A 22,098-nucleotide genomic window follows, 5' to 3' on the forward strand; every position below is an offset into this window, starting at 1 on the left:
GAGGATCTCATGATCTGTCTTCCCCAACATCTGGAACATTTGGACATTTGTCACTCCAGAGAATTTTAAAATTGTGAGCAACTTGCCCCACCCTTAAGGCCATATGTTGCATCAGATGTGTAGGGCGTAAAAAGACAGGGCTGCAAAGGAAAAACCAGCCTGCTGCCAACTGTTCAATGCTAAGCGGGACTTGCAAGTGTTTCACTTTCAAAGGGCTTCATTTTCAGTACCCATCAGCGCTGATAGCAAGCCCACTTTCGTGGCTGTGCTAGAGGGACTTGCTGTCAGCACCGATCAATGCTGAAAATGAGTCCCTGCCCAAGGGCTGGATTTAGGTTTGATGAGGCCCTAAGCTACTGAAGGTAACGGGGCCCTTTATATGTCCAGCTGCCCTTTGTCAACAACAAATTGTCACTGTTTCTTGTGTTGAATATATGCTATATGGTAATTTATGGACCTAAAGCCATTTGCCACTGTTGCTGTATGTAGGTTTTATTTTATTTGTTTTTTTATCTTATATATTGGAAATGTACATCCAGTCCCCCCCCTTTAATTTTATTTTGGGGCCCCCAAGAGAGTGGGGCCCTAAGCTATAGCTTGTTTAGCTTATACGTAAATCCGGCACTGGCCACATGTGAGAATGAATGAGTGCTTGACAGGCTTGTAAGGGTGTTGCATGTCACTGGATATCTGTGGGTGGGGCCTGGGGTGAGCAGGGGTATTTAGATACGCAGGAAGGGGAGGCTTTACCCTCCCCCTCCCTCCCCATCACAGGAATGTACTTTGCACAGGCACGAATTGTGCCCTCAGCACAGAGGCAGCAAAATGCAGGGAAGGTCTCTGCAGGCTTGACCACACTCGCCCATGAGGTTGCCCCCTCTCCAGAGTTTCAGGCAGGGGTCTTTCCCAGCCCTACCTGGCAATGCCAAGAACAGAACCTGCAAACTTCTGCATGCAAGACAGATGCTCTACCCACTGAGCTGTGGTTCCCGTCTCCAGTTTTCCTACCTGATTCCATAAGGCCCCGCAGGTCCTTCTCCACCACAGCTGCTCGCCCATCGATTTGCCGCTGTTCATTCTCCAAAGCCCGGAGTTCAGCAACCACATACTGGCTGGTGTCTTGGAATCTCTAGGGTGAAACCACAGCAGTCATTAGAGGTGGTGTCTGTCCTGGGATGGGGTGTGTGAATGCCACCCTGGGGCATGGAATGGGGCAGGGAAGAGCTAGACTGCTGTCTACAGAAATGATATCTCAGAAAGCAAAAACGCCTTGCTAGAAACGAAAACAGGACCCAATATACAAGAGGACATTCAAACTTGCTTTTTTACCTGCAGATTATCCCAATCTGCTTCCTAGTGGTGAGAGTATGACTTTCAGATCTGGGAGATCTGGTTGTTAAAAGTCCCACCTCTGCCACTGGGTGGCTTTGGGCAAGTTTGCATTCCAGTTCAGCCTCAGGTGCCCAATCTAAAATTGGAAGAACAGTGGCCAGCCTCACAGGGTGGTTGTGTGCAGAAAAAACCCCACACACAAAGGCTGTTCAGTGCTTTGCCAATTTAAAGGAGCTGTAGAAAAATGAAGGTGCAACTTATTCTCATTGAAAAATCTACTTTTCTGTTGGTGCAGAACTATTTAGGCAGATGGCGTTAAGACTCAATGAATCAAAAAAGAAGATGCTATATTCCTTGTCTGTTTTGTAACACAAGATTTTTTAAAAAAAAAACTACCGTAATTAAAAAACAAGAGTGGATTGGACAAATTCATGGGGGAGAAGGCTATCAATGGCTATTATAGCCAAGGTGGCTGTTCTCGGTCTCCACTGTTAAAGGCAGCTATGCCAGTTGCTGGAAACCACAGCAGGGGAGAGGCTCTCATGCTCGGATCCTGCAACTGGCTGGCCACTGTGAGAACAGGATACTGAACTAGTTGGAGCACTGGCCTGGTCCCGCAGACTCTTCTTAAGTTCTTTGAGGAGAGGCTTTGCAGGCTTTGGACATTTTCAAAAGAAGGAACAATAAAGCACATTATGAGCAGGCCCAGACAGGCGGGGGGCATATGGGCCACTTGGCCCGGGTCTCCGATTCCAAAGGGGGCCTTGGTCAGCATATTCACAATCCCAGGGGATGCACTGGGGCGAACGCGGAGGGTTCAAGCCTTGAAAGAAAATTATTTGTCAGTATAACTTTTGTGAAAATTATTTATATACTTATTTATAAGACTTCAGTTATACCCAGAGTAAAAAAAGGGGGGCACATTATCTACCTGGCCTGGGCCTCTGCCTGGCTCTGCAAGGCCCTGATTATGAGCAACAGATGAAGCAGCCTTGTAGGAAAGCAAGCCATTGATCAATCAAGCCCAGTATTAGTTACTTTTGACTGGTAGCATCTCACGCAGCTCTGCAACCTGAGATCCTTCAAATGTCAAGGATTAAATCTGTGACCTTCTGCATGCAAAGCATGAGATTTGCCTCTAGGTTACGAGGCGCTTCTCTTGTAACACGCAGAAAGAGAGGAGAGACCACGAACTGCCTAGAAAACAAGCCCCATCCCACGGTTAGTAGAATCAGCTACCAAAATTTCTCCTGGGTTACTCATATGCTTTCTAGAACAACTATAAGTGGCAGGTAATGAACAACCAACCAACAACAATTGCTATCTTAAAACTAAACGGCCATTTCACACAAGCCCGGCTCCTGAAATTAGCAATTGATTTTCCCCCACACCAGAGGCAACCAGAAGAATGCATGAGCAAGTTTGCAAGATTAAGTAACAGGCTCATCTAGACCACATGTATACCCTAAATTTAAAGCCCTATGATTCCACTTTAAAACAGTCATACCTTCCCCCTAAAAATTATGGTAACTGTAGTTTGTTCAGTGGCCTGAGAGTTGTTAGGAGAACCCTTACAGAGCAAATGTAATTTTTGTATCCCACCCATGTGATTTGATTGCCCCAGCCACACTGGGGCAGCTTCCAACAGGGTATACAAAAACACAGCAGCAGCAACAACTACAATCCCAGAACAGAACATCTCATGTTAAAAGTGTCTTGATACAGGGCTGCCTTCAGGTGTCAAAGGAAAGTTGCATAACTATTTATCTCTTTGACATCAGATGGGAGGCCCCATGAAGAGACATTGAGTGTTAAACCATCCTGGCAACTGTAGCTCTAGGAGAGGAATAGGGGTCTCCCGACATCTCTCAGCACCCTTAACCAACTACAGCTCCCAGGATTCTCTAGGGGAAGCCATTCCTGTTTAACGTGGTATCATAGCACTTTCAGTATATGGTGAGAATGTGGCCCTAGTCCAGCAACTTGATCTCACAGCATTCTCCAGATGCTTATGGGAAGTCTGCAAGCAGGACGCGAGTGCAAAAGCTCTCTCCTCTCCACCTGAGACTCCCAGCAACTGCCTCTGACAGTGGAGGGAGAATGCAACCATTGTAGACAATAGTCACCCATAACTGGTGAGAGTTGGGGGAGGCAGGCAATTGGTCTGCTTCCAGCACCAATTAGCAGGGAAGAGGCTCCTTGGAGGCATGGAAGTTGGCTAAGAGCCATATGCCACCTGGGGCTGCCTGTATGTGCCACGATGCCAAACTCTGCTGCCACCCACCCACACAGCAAGGTCTCCACTCCCCCTAGGAAAAAACCCTTCTCATAAGATGGTGCCAACGTCCCCAACACCCCAGCATCTTTGGGCAAATATGGGGTATTTTGAGGTTTCTGTTTCCAATAAAGGAACTTGGATGACTCACTTGCTACGAACATGGCTGGTCTGGGTAGGAACTGAAACAGCCTCCTGTGCAACACAGCAGTCATGTGGTTCCCCTAAGGGCCTAAGGCCATGCAATTTCCTGCGGGGACTTGTGCTCTTAGACACCTCCTTAAGAGCTAGAAACTTGTCAAGTGTTAAAGCCAAGTTTCTTAGGATTCAGAATAAGCTGTCCAACACAACTGCAGCTAAGAAGAACCTAGTCTAATATATGTTGCCCATCTCCTATTAGTGGAGGACCACTCTGGTGAGTTAAACCAAAGTTTTATCTAGATCAGGACACTTATAATCAGCAGTAGTCAACCCAATGTTTCTGAGAAGCTCATGGACACAAGGAGCTGAATTTTGACTACGGTTTGTCCCCATAATCTGGGAAATCAGAGGTAGATTGCCTTAGGACATGGAGGCTCGATTTAGTTATGTTTAGCTAAATGGTTAATAATAGCTGCAAATAGTCTCCAGTTTTTCATGCCGTTGTTAAAGAGCCCCCAGCCAGGCAAAAAGGGACACCCAAGAGGGCAGAGGGGGATCAGATTTTAGGATTAAAGTCTCCTCTTTTTTGGGGGGGGAATGTGTATTTTATAAAAGCTGTGATGTTAGAGGACTAGCTTCCTTTTTCTGGTGCACCTTTTTTACCAACTGAGGCCCAATTGGTCATGAGGCCCAATTGGTCCCATTATCTTACCAGAATCTCTTCTTCATTGGTGCTGATCTTCAGGCTGGTGTCCTGGGGCAGTTCCTGGGAGGTAGCAGTTGGAGGGGCTGTGAAGAAGAGAGCCAGAAATAACCAGGCAGAGCGAATTACAAGTTTTTTTTTGTGGGGCTGGGGTAGATAGAAGGGGTATTCAGACCAGAGCACCTGCTTATTCAGGGGACCCTTCAGAGACAGTTGGGAGATGGAGGAAAAAGCAAGCTGCCCACCTCTTTAGTTCCAGCCTACCAACTCTGCAAGGATCCAAACTCACCTGGGTGCCGCTGAACTTTTGATCGGGGTCTTGAGCCCCCATCGCTAACATCCTCCTGGGAGAGGGAGGGAGGGGGAGGGGGAGGGGGAGAGGGAGAGGGAGAGGGAGAGAGAGAGAGAGAGAGAGAGAGAGAGAGAGAGAGAGAGGGAAAATTGGGTCTCAGCAAAGCAAACAGAGTCATGTAACTTTCATCTTTGAAAAATGTTGAACAGAGTCAGGAGACAGATGTGGAGAGGCTACATCCTCCCCCCCCCCCAAATGTTGTGGGAGCCTAGCTCCCATCACCTGCGGCCATGTGCCACGTTGCCTAGGCTGATGAGACCTGGAGTCTCAACTAGAAGGCACCATGAGGTGGCACCCCAACCTCCCAAACCCGGTGTGCACCAGAAGATTTAGACTACAACTCCCATCTGCCCCAGCCCTCCTTGCAGGTGTTGAGTCCAAGATATCTGGAGGCTCCCAAGCTGCTACAGAGCACCAGAGCAAGTGTTTAATTTATACATTTAAACCAGGCATAGGCAACCTCGGCCCTTCAGATGTTTTGGGACTACAACTCCCATGATCCCTAGCTAGCACGACTAGTGGTCAGGGATGATGGGAATTGTAGTCCCAAAACATCTGGAGGGCTGAGTTTGCCAATGCCTAATTTAAACAAACAACAGATTAGTATTGCCTTAAGAGGGTGGGGAACCTTTGGCCCTCCAGACGTTGCTGAACTGCAATTTCCATAAGCCTTGGCCATCAGCGATGGGACTGACAGGAGTTGTTTTAATGCAATGTCTGGAGGTGAGAAATTGCAAGTTTTCAGTCAGAATTTTTGCCTAGACAGATCTATGGTCTTTATGCTTTCACCATGTGATGGCACATTCATAAAAGAACATGGAAACATGGAGATGGCTGGCAACCGAGCAAGCCTTGAGCAGAAACCAGCCAGTAAGGGGTGTTGCCAGCTGCCCTGATCAGCTGCAAATGCAGAGAGGTGAGGAAGGCATTAAAGGAAAGAGGTCAGACTTTATCCGCCTGGCCTGATATTGTCTGCTTTGACGGGAAGCTGCTCTCCTGGGTGTCTGCCAGAGGTGAGTATATTTCCCATTACCTCCTTCCTGATCTTTTGAACTGGAGATGAAAACATGACCTACAGCCCATTACTAGCAGACTATTCTACAGCAGGTGCATCCAGCCTAGCTGCCTGCACTAAAATTAGCAAACCAAGCATAGAAGCAGTGCACATAAAAGGCACATACTTGGGAAGCAGAAGATCAGTGCTGGCTCCAGGTTTCCATCAAGATGGCCTCTGTATGGCTCCCCCCACCCCATTTCCTTTTGGGCCAAAAGGCTCTGAGAATCGACAGTCTTCCCTCTGCAGGGGTGTAGGTCTTGGCAGCTGCATCATGATACCAACCCCAGTGCCAACCCTGCACAAGACATAGCTAAAACAGATTCTGGCCACACTCGCACCATAAATTTAAAGTACTGCACTGCCACTTTAAACAGACATGGCTTCCACACAAAGAATTCTGGGAGCTGTAGTTTGTTAAGGGTGCTGAGAGTCATTAGGAAAACTCCAATTCCCCTCACACAGCTACAGTTCCCCAATTCACTTTGCCATCTAAAATGGTTGGATATCGTGCACAAGCACACATACCCCAAGTACGGAGAAGTAAGTTTTTATTTTATTAATTAATAAAATGATTAGTAGTTCACCAGGACAACTCAAAAGTGAGAGGCACACAAAATTTTAAGCTAATTGTTATTAGTTCATCTGTGGACAGAGCAAAAACCACACAGAACAACCCGTTCGCCAATGAGGTTAGGGCAGAGACAGGGAGGCCTGCAACTCTTCCAGTTGTTGCCTAACTGCAACTCCAATCTGCCCCAGTCAGCACAGCCAATGATGACACAAGTTGCTGTCTAAGAACATTTGGAGGGCCACAAGGTCCCTAATACCAGGGTTAGAAGGGATCAAAGGCTGTGCAGCTAAACTTCCAAGACACGGGACAGCACCACACCACCACAAAATCCAAGCAGTGTTCCAAGAGGAGGGCAGCTGTTACAAAAGGCAGCCAAAAAGGCCCAGTTCTCGAAACCTGTCCATCAAACCCAACCACCAAGTTTCAAAAGCAGGAGACCAGTGCCAGAGTTCAATGCTGCCTGGAAGCCAAATAGGTATCTGTGGCTGTGCTGATAGAAATGCAACTCTGCACATGCCCAGCAGCACTCTCTCCACAGCAGCACATTTTTCAAAGCCAAAAGCTTGGATCCGAAGCAGTTGCAGGGCCAAAGCCAGGCCTAGGTTAGACCCTCTTAGATCAAGCATCCCATGCTATAAAAGCTCTTAGTTCAGCAAGGCAAGGGGTTAGCAAAACCAGAAGTGCAATGATAAAAAAGCGGCCATGCAACATTAACCCGGCAACACGCCCAAGCAAGCTTGTTCAGTGTCTCCCTGGGAGCTCCACTCACCATGGCCAGCCGCCTGGCAGGGTCCTCAACCGGGCTCCCCGGCTCCCCTTCGTCCATCGACAAGGACTCGCTCTTGAGCCGTGAGCGCCGCTTCTTCACCAGGTCTGCATCCCGCACATGGGCGAAGGTGGACTTGGCAGCGTGGGAGCGTGGAGGGGCTACTGGGCCTTGGCTCCCTGTGGAGAGTGCACGCTGCAAGGGGCGTTCGATGCTGCCCCGCGACGCAATCCGCTTCAGCCGCGGAGGGGGTACCAGCTTCTCCCCATTGCTGGTGGGCGGCTTCCCCTCAGGCCTTGCAGCTTCTGCCCCAGAAGCCTCTGCTTCTGCACCCTGAGCGAGAGTAGCCCCATTGGCCAGCAGCTTCCCATCGGGCTTTGAGGCAGCAGTCTCAGTGTCGCTCAGGGCAGAGACCTCTTCCTGCCGTTCAGGGTTTTGACTGGCTTCAGTGCCATTAGCCACAGTATGTACACCAGGTGTCGGGGCCTCAGTCCTAGAATCCACTTGGGCCTGAAAACTGGCCCCACGTTCCATGGCTGAATCGGCTGCAGTGCCATTAACAAGTGTGTTCCCATCAGATTGGGAGGCCTCCGCCTTAGTGGGAAGAGACTGTGTGTCTGCAGTACTCTCAGCCACAGCCTTCTCATCAGAATTCACACCCTCAGCTTTAGAGTCCACAGTTCTGAGGGGCTCTGGTGTGGCTTCGTCGGCTGGCTTGACGGCTGAACCATTGACAATTCCCTTCTTGTCAGCTTCCGCCATGTTCACTGCCTCATGGGCCCGATCTAGTTCCACAGGCTGTAGCGGCTCAGCACTGTTGGCTTCTGCCACTTTGTCCTCTGTCACAACTGCCTTCCCAGAATCCTTTGCAGCAACTGCCTTCTCCTTGCTCTGAGAATGCTCGGGGGCAGCATCCTCCAACTTTGGCTTCTGGCCTTCCTCTGGCATGGTGCTGGATGCCTTTGCCACCCCAGAGTCCTCTGTGCCCGACCCACCGGGCTGCTCTGTCTGGGAGGCGGCAACGTGGAGGTGCTGGGAGTAGAAGTCGACGGGATCAATGGAGCCAGACGAGTCCGTGTCGAATTTGCCCACCTTGTAGGTGGTCTGGTTGCTATTGGCGGCAAACTGCACCACGTTCAGCTCTTGCCCGGTGAAAAAAGCCCGGATTTGGCACAGGTATGTCATGACGATTAGCCGGTCGGGCACAGCCAGGAAAACCATGTCGGCAGGGTCCATCACCCGGGAGATCCCCAGTGAGGCAAAGCCATCAAAGGCCTGGTTATGGAAGGAGAGAAAGAGAGAGGAACTCAAAGAGCCTGTTAAAGCCTTTTCCCAATCAAAGGGCTTTTTCCAAAGCCGGGTTTTATTTATTATCATGTTCTTCTCCTCCTCCCCTACTGCATTTTACAAGGGCTAAAAAAACTTTTATGCCTATCTATCTATCTATCTATCTATCTATCTATCTATCCCACCTTTCCTCCAATGAGCTCAAGGTGGCATATATAGTTCTCCCCATTTCATCCTCACAACAATTCTGTGAGGTAGGCTGAGAGTAAGTGACTGGCCCAAGGTCACTAGTGAGCTTCAGGGCTGAGTGGGGATTTTAATCCAACCTGCCAACACTCTAACCACTACACCAACTTGACACTATTACTCGTTTTACATCTGGGAGGGCTGAGAGAAACAGAGGCCTCCTGCACCTGTTTTGTCCACTCTGGGCCACCCCAGAGTTTTCTGAATTATTTATGCCCAGAAAAACCCTGTGAGGTAGTCAGCCTAGAGCAGGGGTCTGCAACCTTTAAGACAAAAAGAGCCACTTTGACCCGTTTCCGAAGGAAAAAAAACTGGGAGCTGCAAAACTCGTCATTATAAAAATAACTTTTTTGTCACTTTTTTATTATTTCTTTGTTTGACCCCTCAGAATTACTCCTCCTCATAGAAATAAACGTTAAATTAACAAGTTACCTTTTTGTGTGTGTGTGTTCTTCACTCCCCTTCAAAACAGTGACCAGCGTACATGCCCCTTACAATGTAGCGGGGGGGGGGGCAGGAAGGTGACGCATGCACCGCCCCCATGCGACATCACAGCCAGTACAGCGCCCGCCACAGTGGGGAGTGTCGGGGCGCACAATGCGCCTCCTCCCCTCACTAGTATCCGCCCCGGAGCCGCAGCAAAGGTGTAAAAGAGCCACATGCGGCTCCAGAGCCGCGGGTTGCAGACCCCTGGCCTAGAGTAACTTTGACTTAAGGCCATCCAGAAACTCAATAGCTCAGCTAAGGATGCGAACCTCTCCCCAACAAGGCCTTGGGACCTCCCTATGTTAAAGGTGTCCCTCTAAAGCATGTCCAAGCAACAGCCTGGCCCAATTTCTTCTGGCTCAAGGAAAGCTGGAGCTACAGACTCACCAGTTTATTGTTCTCTTTGATATCAAGCGGGTCCAGGGCTTCGTAATTGCTGAAGGTGGGAAGGGAGGAGAAGCATAAAGTCTGTGAGCAGGCTTTGACCTGGATCACCTGGGACCCCAAAACTTTCTATCACCACCACCACCACTGTCCGTACTTGGCCCTACTGCCACAATGACCCCCAACCTTTTCTCGTTACCTCTGCTTAAAACAGTCTATCCCCGGGTGCCTTGATCTCTTGTCTATCCCTATGCTTCTGGATGTTTCATTGCTCAGGCCAGTAGACACCCTCCTCCCCACCCCACTCACAGGGGGCTCTCCTCCCTCCAACAAAGCCTTTTGCACCCCTGGAGCAACCCCTACCCATTGGCTGGCTGGCTTTGAGGGGTGCATTCATGGTGCCCTGCAAGCCTAGCTTTGCAAGACTAGACGACCCTTCTATAGTTCTATGATTCTAAGGCAGATTCTCAAGTTCTTCACATTTCCTGCAGTATCTCCTCAAAGGCAGATTTATTGAGGTTTCTGGAACATGTAGATGCACATAAATTCAATGGGAAAGGCCCATAGTTCAGGGGCTTTCAATGGAGGAGGTCCTAGGTTCCATCCCTGGCGTCTCCAAGTAGGGTTGGGAGATTTTCCTGCTACAGAAAGTCTACGCATTACAGAACTAGCTGGACCAATGGTGTGACTTGATAGAAGGCAGGCCGCTTCTACTACACTGATCTTCTAGGAGAGATAATGAATCCAGACAACACTCTTTAACTAGGTTGACTGTAAGAGCCACAGGCAGGACACTAGACCTTTGGGTCTGCCATCAGGACAGCTCCCTTACGTGTCAGTTCTCTGCCACAGTGAAACAGCCATGCAGCCGCCACCATGGGCTCCCATCAGAACAGCAGCTCTGCACGCAAGACAACAACTCACATCTTCTCTGGGTGGAAGTGATGGAGGATGGCACAGAATGCCAGCCCATTGCGCCAAGACGTGGTGAAGTTGGTGATGCGGACGCCCCGGGAACCTGCCGTCACTTCCTGACACCACTCCAGCAAGGACTGGCTGGAACTCACAAGCGATGGGCTGGTGGGGGAGTCAACCTAAAAAGGGTGGGGGAGGGGAGGGGAGAAGCTGGTCATGGGTCTGGGTGAAGGGACACTGATAGCTCCCTCCCTGCACCCACAATTGTGGCAAAACTTTCTAGGTCATGGGTGGGGTGTTGCTGGGCCACAACTCCCATCGTTCTTGGCTGTCAGCCACATTGGCCGAGGCTGGTGGCAGCGACAATGCCTGGGGAAAGTAGCAGTGAAGATCGCGCTTGCATGCCATCCAGCCACTGCTAATTGGGTCTATCAGCATTTCAGTATGCTTGTTCACGCACAAGGGTTAAGATGGATATACAACTACATATTAAGGTCTGCTCAAGATGCTCAGCTCATTGTCCCAGCGTTAGCTTCTGCTGGGTGGACAGCAACACAGCCATTCAGCCATTCAGCCATTCATTCATTCATTCTCTCTCTCTCTCTCTCTCTCTCTCTCTCTCTCTCTTTCTCTCTTTCTTTCTTTCTCTTTCTTTCTTTCTTTCTTTCTTTCTTTCTTTCTTTCTTTCTTTCTTTCTCTCTCTCTCTCTCTCTCTCTCTCTCACACACACACACATACATACACATAATGGAACTCCCTAACTCCCTTTCAAATAACACTCAGATGCTCCCCACATTGAAGCACCAGGTAAAGGACCTTTCCATTTGCCTTTGGGATGCATCAAGCATTTAAAAAAATGAATTCTATTGTTTTTCTGCCTACTATTGTTACTCTTTCCTGCACACTATTGTGTACTGCCATGCGTGGGATATGGTACTGTTGGCCAATCTGCTCTACTGAGCTTGTTGGAACCAACACAGAGACACAAAGACAGAAGCACACACACACAGACACGTATATATATGCAGGACGGCTGTAGCTTTCTGCTTTGCATGCAGAAGGTCCCTGTTTCAATCCCCGGCATATCTAAATAGGGCTGGGAGAAATTCCTGCTTGCCTGAAATCTTGGGAGAGCTGCTGCCAGTCATTGCAGAGACAACACTGAGCTTGATGGGCCAAGGGTCTGACTTGGTATAAGGCAGCTTTCTATATAGGCCGGGATGCAAGCAACAAACCAGCAAATATCCCTGAACCTGCCCATGGGCAGTGGCCATGGGGCACGCTGCTTCACCTGTCTCTCTGCAGCATGCTATGATTGCTGGGAGCCCCAGCTGGGTCTCTGTAGGTCTTCTGCTCTGCACTGTATTCCTGCCACCCCTCCCCACAGGAGGAAATTAGGAGCCATCATGAGCTCTGCCTCTTCTGTCTCAGCAGGACCCTTCCTGCTCCAAATCCCGCACCCAGTTTAACTGGTAAGGTTCAACACTCACTGCTCCAGAATCGAACACATTTAAAAGGAATGAGGTTCTGGGATCCCATAGTTTCAAGTTATCTTACAACAAGGTTCCAACCACCATGCTCTGACCTCGGCCCTCCTATACCACTTCCTTATATACAAAGCAGGGAGTGTCCCACAACAAAACCAGAGTTAGCTGCACATTGAGAAAGCAGGGGAGAGAATTGGCCATGGGTTGTCGACAGTAAAGAGGATGGCATGGCACGGCCTTCTGTACCTGGGATTCGCCTTGAGCTCCAAGGTCTGTTGCTGTGCCACGGGGTGGGGGGACTGGTGCCAGAGTTTCCTGGCTGGACCGGGCACTCCTCTCCTTGAGGGAGCGGGGAGCTGGGAGAGCTAAGGCAGGGCCCTGAGGTGATGGAGGACTCGGGGGGTGAGGAGCTTCAGTCGAGACTACCGCTTGCTCTTTGTTCCCCAGTGGCAAATTATCTGCCTCTGTGCTGGATGCTTTTTCTGCCTTGACCTCTCCGCTGTCTGACGGACTGCAGCTCTTCAGCCATTCTTGGCCCATCCCTGCCCCATTTAAGCTGGGGGCACTGCTCTCTGGAAATTCCAGGCCTGACGCCTCACTCCTACTGTCCGCATCTGGCTTGTGCGACTCCGCTGCTGCTGCCGTCTCCAGAACACCTTCTGGCCCTTCCTCTTTGCCATGTTCTTCTTTGCACTGCTCTTCTCCATCCTCAGAAGCCATACCTTCCACTTGAGCAGCTTCCTCTTCTGCCGCCTCCTCCTGAGAGGTCCCTCCGGAAGCTCTTCTCCCCTCAGCATTCCTCCCATCACCTGCCTCTCCTTCCTCCGGTCCTGAAAACGCCGAGCCTTCCGGCGGGCTTTGGAGACTGCTCTCAGCAGCTGCCATTTTGTCACCCACATCCCTACTCCTCTCAGGACTGGGTGGGGAAGTGAGGACCGGGATGGGCATCTCTGCCATGCTGACCTCTTCCACCTCTTCCCTGCCCTCCCTTGCAGGAGACAGTGGCGAGTCTGGCAAGGTTTGAAGGCCGCTGCCACCCACCCCAGCCAAATCTTCCGCTGGCACAAATTCCACCTGCTGCAGAGGTGCTTCTGGGGAAAGGCTTATTGGTGGGCTGGGGCCTTCAAGCCCCTCAGACACTTCGCAACAGCCCATCTCTGTTTTGTCCCCTATCCAACTTTCCTCCTGTTTAGGAGCCTCCTTGACAGAAACAGCTTCACATGCCTCCTGGCTGGTTTCAGCCTCAATCTGCTCCCTCTCCAGTTCCACTGCACAGCCCAGCTCGCCATCAGAAAGCTCTCCTTTGAAAGCAACCCCCTCCTCCTCCTCCACCCCACTCCTTGCTGGGCCAAACGGGGGTACCTCAGGCAGGTTGCCATCTCCAGGAGTCCATGTCCCCCCTCCCCATCGCTCCATCTTCACCACAGCGCTACCCCCATCAGGCGAGACAGGAGCAACTGCTAACAGGGATGGATCTCTTGCTGCGCTAGTCGCTGCTTCTCCAAAAAAAGCAGCCATGGGGGAAGGCCCCATGAGGGGAGACAAGGCCATGAAGGCCGCATCCGAAGACGACCCCATGGACTCTGCATCGTCGGTGACTAGGAGGGGCCTGTGTTCAGCGAGGGCTGAGTCTTCTGCAAAATACATCACCACTGAACCATGGGTGGGAGAGGAGGGTCTTTCTGTGAGGCTCCTGAGGCCTAGTCTTTCCCTAGGCGGGCTATCTGGGGCACAGGGCACACTGTGGGGGTTGGAGCTGTCCTCCACCAAAGGTGTGGCCACCTCTGCCAAGGGGCTTGGAGACTCTGGGGACAGCGGCATCTTCTCCAGCCTGCGTTTCCGCACAGGGGGGGCCTCAGGTGCCAATGGAGGCGAGAGAGGGGAATCTGTGGGCCCTGGGCCTGGAGGTCCCCTGGGGGGGCTCTTCTTCCTCCTCTGTGGCACAGGAAGAGGGTTCTGCTCTCTGGGTTTCCAGATATCGCCAGGCCTGGAAGCAAACAAGAAAGGCAAGTCCTGAAAAATTGGCCCCAAAAGGACAACACATCTTTCTTCTGCCAATGAAAAGTTCAAACCCCTTCCTGGGCGAGAGTTGGGATGGAGCCACCACTGTCTCCCAGCCTCAACCTTTTCTGTTTTCCTACCAGCATTCTGCCTTGGGGTCCTAACTCTCCATCTCTGCTCTGAGACCCACTTCACTGCCTGCATGTGCATGCAAAAACCAACAACCATCACTTCCCCAACACTGCTGCCTTCTAGACTGATCCTGTGCAACAGCAGCCCTGTTTGTTTTTTGCAGGTTAGCAGAAGTAAGCTTTGGGAAATGGTATGGGTCAGTGCAAAAGTCCAGAGAGAAATGGAAAGGACAGGCATGATTGGGAAACAGGAGAGACAAGGGCAGAGAAAGCAAGTCAGAAAAATGATCTCAGCATCACGGATAGGGAACCTGCAGTCCTCCTGTTTTTGCACTACAGCTTCCATCAGCTCCTGACCATTGGCTACCCCTGTTCTTTGTGAATGGAATTATTCATTCCAAGGACCCTCCAGATGTTGCTGGACTCCAGCTCCCATCAGCCCCAGACCACACAGTCAAAGGTAAGGAAAGATGGGAGTTGGGAGACCCACAATGTCTAGAAGGCCAAAAATTCCCCATTCTTAATTCAGAGCATTCCTATGGTGTAGAATGGACCCATCTAAGCACTGTAAGCCACACTCAAACGACTACATCGGATGCCCTTTAAAACGTGTTGTGGGAGTTTTTGTTCTTATTTTTAATATGTTTTGTGTTTTTTATATTGCAAGTTTATGTTGTGAACCGCCCTGAGATCTATGGATGAAGGGTGGTACACACGTTTTAATAAGAATAAGAGTAAGAATAATAAGAACTTCGGGTTCTTTTACAGATGACCCCTGCCCAAAGCTAGCTCTAGATCACCCCTGCCAGTGTTTGAAATATGAAGGAAGATAAAGAGAACTTGCTGCCCACCTCCTTAACAAGGGAGGGGTATGATATGACTGAGTTGGGATTTGTGGGTGTCATTATGGGACCCTATAGCTCCTCCTCCAACCATAATTTGAGCACTGATCCATGCAAGGGATTATGCTGCCCATCCATTTAGGTTATTAAACACTTTCTACATGTTTATTTCAAAGTGCCCAGAGGAAGTTACGCTATGAAGCAGCAAAGAAATGCTGCAAATAAAATAGCTAACTTATGGAATAGTCTAAATTTATGGAACTCACTGCAATAAGATGCAGTGACAGTCACCCATACAGGCATATTTAAAGTGGGATTAGACAAGTTTGAGGAGGGTAAAGCTATCAATGGCTACTAGCCACGGTGACGACATATGCCCTCCAGCATCAGAAGTGGCATTGCTCTTTGAGGAGCAGCATTGGAGAGGGGCCCCTGCACTGGACTTCTCACTGGGACATCTGACCAGATGCTGGACACTAGGTAGCCCTTTAGTCTGACCAAGTAGCCAGGCTCTTCTTACAAGAAGAAAAAGAGAAACTCGTGCAAAATCTGCTACCACAAAGTGAATCAGAGCAATTGACTGCCCTCTTGCACAACAACCCAGAACCCTTCGCAACAAAAGGGGTTTGGTTTTGTTGCTGTTGTTTTAAAGTTCCCTACAGAGGCAAAGCAGGAGACCAGTGGAAACCAGCAAGCTGGACCAGAGCACAACACCAACTTTCCCTGCTTGTGATTCCCAGCAAGTGGCGTGTTAGAGGCATTCTGCCTCTAATCCTGGAGGCCACAGACAGCCTCACTCTCCATAAATTTGTCTAATCCAGGATTTCCCAAACTTGGGTCTCCAGCTGGTTTTGGACTACAACTCCCATCACCCCCAGCTAGCAGGACCAGTGGTCAGGGATGATGGGAATTGTAGTCCAAAAAAACCCCAAAACACAACTGTTGGAAACCCTTTGGGAAACCTTGATCTAATCTAACCAGATGACCACTATGGGAAGCCTGAAAGCAAGACCTGAGCTTGAGACTCCCAACAACTGGTATATGGAGGCTTTGAAATTGCCCCCTCCCACACACATAAGCAAAGCCATGTAGCCGAGACTCGTTTTAAAGAACAGTGCTGGGGAGGTAGGAATCTGTTTTTTGCAATGGGGCAGTGCATTGTCCTGCTTTCTTCCCAGCCCCACCCTCGTCCTTCTAAACGGCCGAATTCCCCTCTCCCCAACCCCTCCCTGCCCAGAGAGGCCTCTCACTTTCCGTTCCTCCTGCGAGCAAACTTCTCTTTTCTTCCTGCGAGTGGAACAGTCTTACTTCTTCCTAGCCTTGGGGGTGGGGTAGCAGGGACAAGCAGCTATATCTGGCAAGCACCTTCACACCCAAAGAAAGGAGAAGCAAAACTCGCAGCTGTCCGTCTCACTTTGCTCCTTTGCTACCACATGCATTTCAGGCCCGCCCAAAATAAATAGAGGCGCCTTCCTCAGCGGATCAGGCAGACAACAAAGCACGAGGGATTCTACACTTCCTGTGTCCAATGAGAGCGTGAAAGAAAGAAAGGAAGGAAGGAAGCAATGAAGGGGGGGGCATCTGCATGATTCATTTAAAATACTATGATAATGCTTTAAGCAACCATGGCTTCCCCCCAAAATAATAATAATCCAGGGAACTGTAGTTTGTTTGGGGTGTTGAGAGTTGTCAGGGGGCCCCTCACAGGGCTAGAAGCCTCAGAAAAGAGCAATTCTGAAAACTCTAGCTCTGTGAGGGGAGGAGGAGGGCTCCTAATAGCTCTCAGTAGCACCCTTAACTAACTACACTTCCCAGGATCCTTTGGGGGAAGCCATGACGGTTAAAGTGATATAAGAGTACAGTGGTACCTCGGGTTACATATGCTTCAGGTTACAGACTCCGCTAACCCAGAAATAGTACCTCAGGTTAAGAACTTTGCTTCAGGATGAGAACAGAAATTGTGCTCCGGCGGCGCGGCAGCGGCAGGAGGCCCCATAGGCTAAAGTGGTGCTTCAGGTTAAGAACGGACCTCCGGAACGAATTAAGTACTTAACCCGAGGTACCACTGTACTTTGAATGTTATGGTGTGGATGTGGAGGGAGAGACAGCATGAAAGCAAGAGCATAGAACAGAGCCCAGGGCCAAAACAGATGCGGATCTCAAATAAAATTCATCCCCCACCCCTTTTAACAATAGAAGTTGTAGCAGAAAGGAGAGGATTGGGACCGTTTTGAACACATGGAAGGGGGATTTAAGCCCATCCTCTGTTCCACAGTCCCATTTTTCTTTTTTCAAAAAACCCCAACCCCACCAAATTTGCACCCAAAAGGAAGCTTCTATCAGTGATGTTTATTAAGACAGAGAGAAAAACAAGCAGCCACAAGAAATGCATGCAATGTCGCATCTTGTCCCTTTGCTCAGACCCAAACAGATGCTTCTTCTTTCAGATTCTGCGACAGGACCCACATGCCCAACTTCCCCCGTCTCCCAATAAAGCAGCACTCACCTAACTTCTGTGCCGTCCAATGGCGCCAGCTGTCCCCGGAGCAGTTCGGGTCCTTTCTCTTCCTTCTCTTCTTCAGCCCCTGCCTGTGCCAACTCTGAGAAAGTCCCCGCAGCTTGGTCCTGGGTGTCCGGGCCTCCTGAGGGGCCAGTCGCTCCTCCTGGCAACACACCACTTGCCCCTCCGTGCCCCACACTCCCAGCACACTCTGCACCACTTACTGCAAAGGGTGCCGCCCCAGAGATGGTAGGGGCTGGCTCTGCCGCAGGTGGAAGGCTGTCCAAGGGGGCAATGGTGCCACTGGGAACAGCACCAAATGGTTTCTTGGGAACCTCAGCAACAGCTATGGGGCAAGAAAGAAGAGCTCAGGTTTGGGAGGGACAGGCAAATCAGTCAAAATCCATTTCTTACAGTTTCTTTTTTTAAAAAAAAATTTATTCAAAAAGTTCAAATAAATAACACAAATACACATAACAAACAAACAACACAAATATACATATTATACATATAGTCCCTACAAACTCAAAAAAGGCACCCTACCCACCCCCATGACTTCCCTCCACCATGGCTCGACTTCCTTAAATTTTTATTTGATTATTTCACTGCATTTCTAAGAATCTTCATCTCTTACAACCATTCCTGATTTCATTTTCATCTTTGCTTTACCTACTTATTCATATTCTTACATCTACATATTTAATCTATGCATATTAACATATTCTTTTTAGAACAGTATTTTCCCATGTATTCTTCAAAGCAATTCCATTCTAATTTTAAATTTTGATTTGTTTGGGATCTTATGGCTGCTGTTAGTTTTGCTAACTCCATATATTCACTTAGTTTATAAATCCATTTCTTTCAGTTTCTCATTTACCCCATCTGAAGTTCTGTTTCCGCATCAGTTTGCATTAAAAAAACAAAAAACAATGAAAACTCATTGGCATTTTGTGCAAAATTTCTCCTAATAGACACAGTCTCGTGTGCAGTTTTGCCTAACACGTTGCACATTTTCCGCAAAGCAACCTTCCCTGATATAATGCTTTCTTCTGTGTTATTTTTGCCTGAAAAAAACATTAAATAAGTTGGAGTTCTTGTTATTAAGTTGGAGTTCTTGTTCTTGGTATATTTTTGCCTGAAAGCCTGGAGAGCTGCTGCCTGCCACTGTGGACAACACAGCGCTAGATGGACAAATGGTCTAATTCCATATAAGGTAGCTTTCTACGTTCCTACGTTCTTTTTTAACTGGAGATGCTGGAAATTCAAACTAGGACCTTCTGCATCCCATTGGGGCTTCCTCCCTGGACCCTTAAGAGAGCCACACTGTGAGACAATGTGGAGCTAGATGGTCTAAGCTAGGAGTGCCTTTTCCCAGCTGGATCCTGGCTTCCCTAACAGTCCACTTTGCCAATCACTTGATACCATCACAACATCAGGTAGCCCATTTTTCCTTCGCAGTCCAGCTTAAGTTCAAAGGAAGATCCTAGCAGGGCTTGCAGTCACAGCTGATCAGAGCTGACTGATTGACTGTGCTACAGAGTGCCCAGGAGGTCACTTCACAATGCAGCCGACCTCAGCAGGCTTGAAGTTCATGCCTATCATCTGACTGGTTGTGATAGCAAACCTCCCTTGCTAAGAAACAACTGGGAGACACTTTCAGGATGTCAATTGCTTATTGACAACAGCAACCCATGTGACAACTTCTCAGGTGTGGGAAAAGCAGGCATAGTTTTTGCATGATAACACTGAAAGCTAAATGGGGACCTGTGCTAGACCCAGTAAGGCCTGCAAGTAGGAGGTGCTCAATCATGGGTCTAGACCTGGCAAAAAACTGCTTCAAATATTTATCCTTTTTAATCTTCTCTACCACAAATGAAACCCCCTTCTTCCCTTACATCTGCTTCTCACCCTTGCCAGTAACACACCCCTTCAGTCATCAGTCAAAGCATCACATTGACACCAATCACTTCTATCACTTTAACAGTCATTGCTCCCCCTGCAAAGAATTCTGGGAGCTGCGGTCCGTCAAGGGTGCCTGAACATGTGGCTCTATGAGGAGTCCCCTAACAACACTCAGCAAACTACTGTTTCCAGGATTCTTTGGAGGAAGCCTTGGCTGCTAAAAGCACTTTCAATGTATGGTGTGGATGTGGCTGACTTCTCCCCTCTGCCCAGCCCACTCCAATGCAGAACAAGGGATGCAGCAACCTTTGGTAGGCAGACTCCTTCCTACCGCTTACCTTCCTTCCTGGAAGGGGCAGCTGTTGCCAATGTGCTCTGAGCAGACGGGTCCTCCTCTTCCTCAGCCAGAGTGTTCAGGTCCCGTGAAGTGTCTGCATTAGGAGGAGGAGAGATAAAGGGGATTAGATACAATTCATGGAGGATAAGGCTATCCGTGGCTACTAGCCACAATGGCAGTTGTCTACCTCTGAATGCCAGTTACCGGGGGTCACAAGCTGCTGTTGTGTTCAGCTCCTGCTTTTAGGCTTCCCTTTGAGGCATCTGGTTGGCCACTGGGAGAACAGAGGGCTGGACCAGATGCAAACCCCTCCCCCCAGCCTTTGGCCTAATCCAGCTTTAGAGCTCTTCACATGTTCTAATCTGAATCTACTGCCTGTACCGAATGCCAAACACTCCCAGAGCAGCCCCCAAACTACCTGGTCCCTTTGCAGTCATTTTAGTCCCCCTGCTAGATGCAGGAGATGCGGAGCTAAAGAGTCCTTCTGGAAACAACAATGACAACACAAGAACACACTGCTATTTGTGACTGGAACTCCCTCGCAGAAGCCTGCCTGCTCTCTCTTTTTCCCTCTCGCCTTGTGAAGCCTCAATCCTTTAGAGCCCCTTCCCAACTGAAATGAAACCACAACACAGGCTTGCAAAGGACTGACCCTTGCAATCCATCCCACCTCTTCATTTTGTCCCCTTCCTCTCCTACTACTACCATCATTTGGATGAGGGATCACCAACTATGATCACATTTGGCCTTGGGAGCAACTGCTGTGGTCACCCCTTTCCCCACATCAGTCCCCACCCTCCTCTTTGGCAGAGCAGCAAAGAGAGCACATGCTCACATTTTGCGTTTTCAAGAGATCTGGGTAAAAGCCGGATTCTGTGGAGTTAAGCTGAGCCTTGAAGAGCCCATAGAGCTGAAAGAGGAAGTGGGAAAGAGTGACACTCTTCCAACTTCCTCCTTTAGCTGCATGTACTTTTCAAAAGGCCTTGCTAATTGGCTCAAGAGACTTTGTGGGCAGCAGGAATGACCTCAAGGGCGCCACTGCACCCACAGGAACCATGTGGGCAACCCCTGATTTAGATTGCAATCTCTCTCTCTCATGCACACAAAATAGAACACCACCTCTTATGCTAAAATACATCCGCTGGCCTTGCTCTGAAAGGGCACCAGGTTGGGGAAGCCTGCATTACACAATCACAATCATTCTTTGCTGCATGCTAATCAACCCGCAACAGGCAACACCCTCCGAATAAGCAGCCACAATTGTGAGCATGAGTCACAAGTTCCCCAGTATGCATTGGGAGAAAGTCACAGAGGTTGAGTTCCAGCCAGATTATGAAAACGATGGTTCAATGGTGCTAAGCAAACCTTGGGCGTCTGCCTACGCCTACCTGCAAAATAGTCCGTCAACACGTTTTGGAGAAATCCTGAATGGATGAAACAGACAGACAGACAGAGAATAAAGAGAGAGAGTGACTTAAAGGCAGAAGCAAATGCGAAATCACTGGTGGAGAAGCACTGTGGGGGAAGGCGAGCAATGATACAGCAGATTCTAGGAAGAGGGCAGGGCATGCATGAGTAATTAAATTTGGAAAAGGGACATTTGAAAAGCACAACGATGCTCCCAGCCAGGCAAGAAAGACACGGTATCTCTTGAGAAGGAAAAGCAAAGATTGTCCAGAAAGCCAATGGATGTTTGATGGGGTGGGAAATTCTGTGATTTTGCTGTCCAATAGGAGGAAGTGGGGACAGAACCTGCATTATACCCAGTGAGATTTTTTTCCTCCATCTAGCCCAGTATGACCTGCTCTGACTGGCAGCGGTTCTTGGGGTCTCAGGCAGAGAAGCATCTTTCTCATCATCCTCTGGATCCTGACCTTCTGAGGGAAGAGGAAGTACAGAGTATACCCAGCACAACCAGCATGGAAACGCAGTGGGATAGGAGAAGATGGATAGTTCACTCCATCCCTCCTCTGCTAGTCAGCTTGGTTTTCACATGTTTCTCCTCCTCCAGAGAGAGCATGGAAATGAAAGCAGGTAGCTTCTTAGCAGGCTAGTAAAAAATGGCAGCCTTGTAACTTTTATGAGCTTTTTTTACAAGGCTGCACTGAACAACGGTTGCAACCTTCCCTCTCTCCTCCTCTGGCATGGCCACAAGGGACGAATCGGAACTAAGCAACGTTCCCTGTTACATAGGTATGAAGTCAGGGAAACACTGGTTAGTTTAAACTATAGATAACGAAGAAGCACAGTTTGATCCTGATGTTTGAACTAGCCATAGACTAACCAGAGTTCCCCCAAGTGCAGATGTAAAGAGGCTTGGATTAGTTTGAAGGAGAAGGAAAATATTCCAATCTCCCGAAGGGGAAGTACATAAGCCCAAGGC

At 49.2% G+C, this 22,098-nt stretch overlaps 1 protein-coding gene across 5 annotated transcripts in view; it reads right to left on the reverse strand.

Annotated features, from left to right (window-relative positions):
- EHBP1L1 (EH domain binding protein 1 like 1) overlaps positions 1-22,098 on the reverse strand; it is a 41,913-nt gene that overhangs the window by 3,536 nt on the left and 16,279 nt on the right. For 2 of the 5 annotated variants that reach the window (XM_083716830.1, XM_083716832.1), the window contains exons 7-16: positions 21,104-21,139; positions 19,717-19,809; positions 17,483-17,822; positions 12,249-13,989; positions 10,525-10,694; positions 9,604-9,652; positions 7,201-8,472; positions 4,741-4,795; positions 4,461-4,537; positions 1,009-1,129 (exon numbers count right to left, since the gene is read on the reverse strand). In XM_083716830.1, the coding sequence (XP_083572956.1) occupies positions 1,009-1,129; positions 4,461-4,537; positions 4,741-4,795; positions 7,201-8,472; positions 9,604-9,652; positions 10,525-10,694; positions 12,249-13,989; positions 17,483-17,822; positions 19,717-19,809; positions 21,104-21,139 (3,954 nt within the window). The remainder of the gene's footprint in view (positions 1-1,008; positions 1,130-4,460; positions 4,538-4,740; positions 4,796-7,200; positions 8,473-9,603; positions 9,653-10,524; positions 10,695-12,248; positions 13,990-17,482; positions 17,823-19,716; positions 19,810-21,103; positions 21,140-22,098) is intronic. The other 3 variants (XM_083716833.1, XM_083716831.1, XM_083716834.1) reach the window with 3 other exon arrangements.

This window comes from Podarcis gaigeae (assembly GCF_964106915.1).
Source record: "Podarcis gaigeae genome assembly, chromosome: 16".
Taxonomy (NCBI): domain Eukaryota; kingdom Metazoa; phylum Chordata; class Lepidosauria; order Squamata; family Lacertidae; genus Podarcis; species Podarcis gaigeae.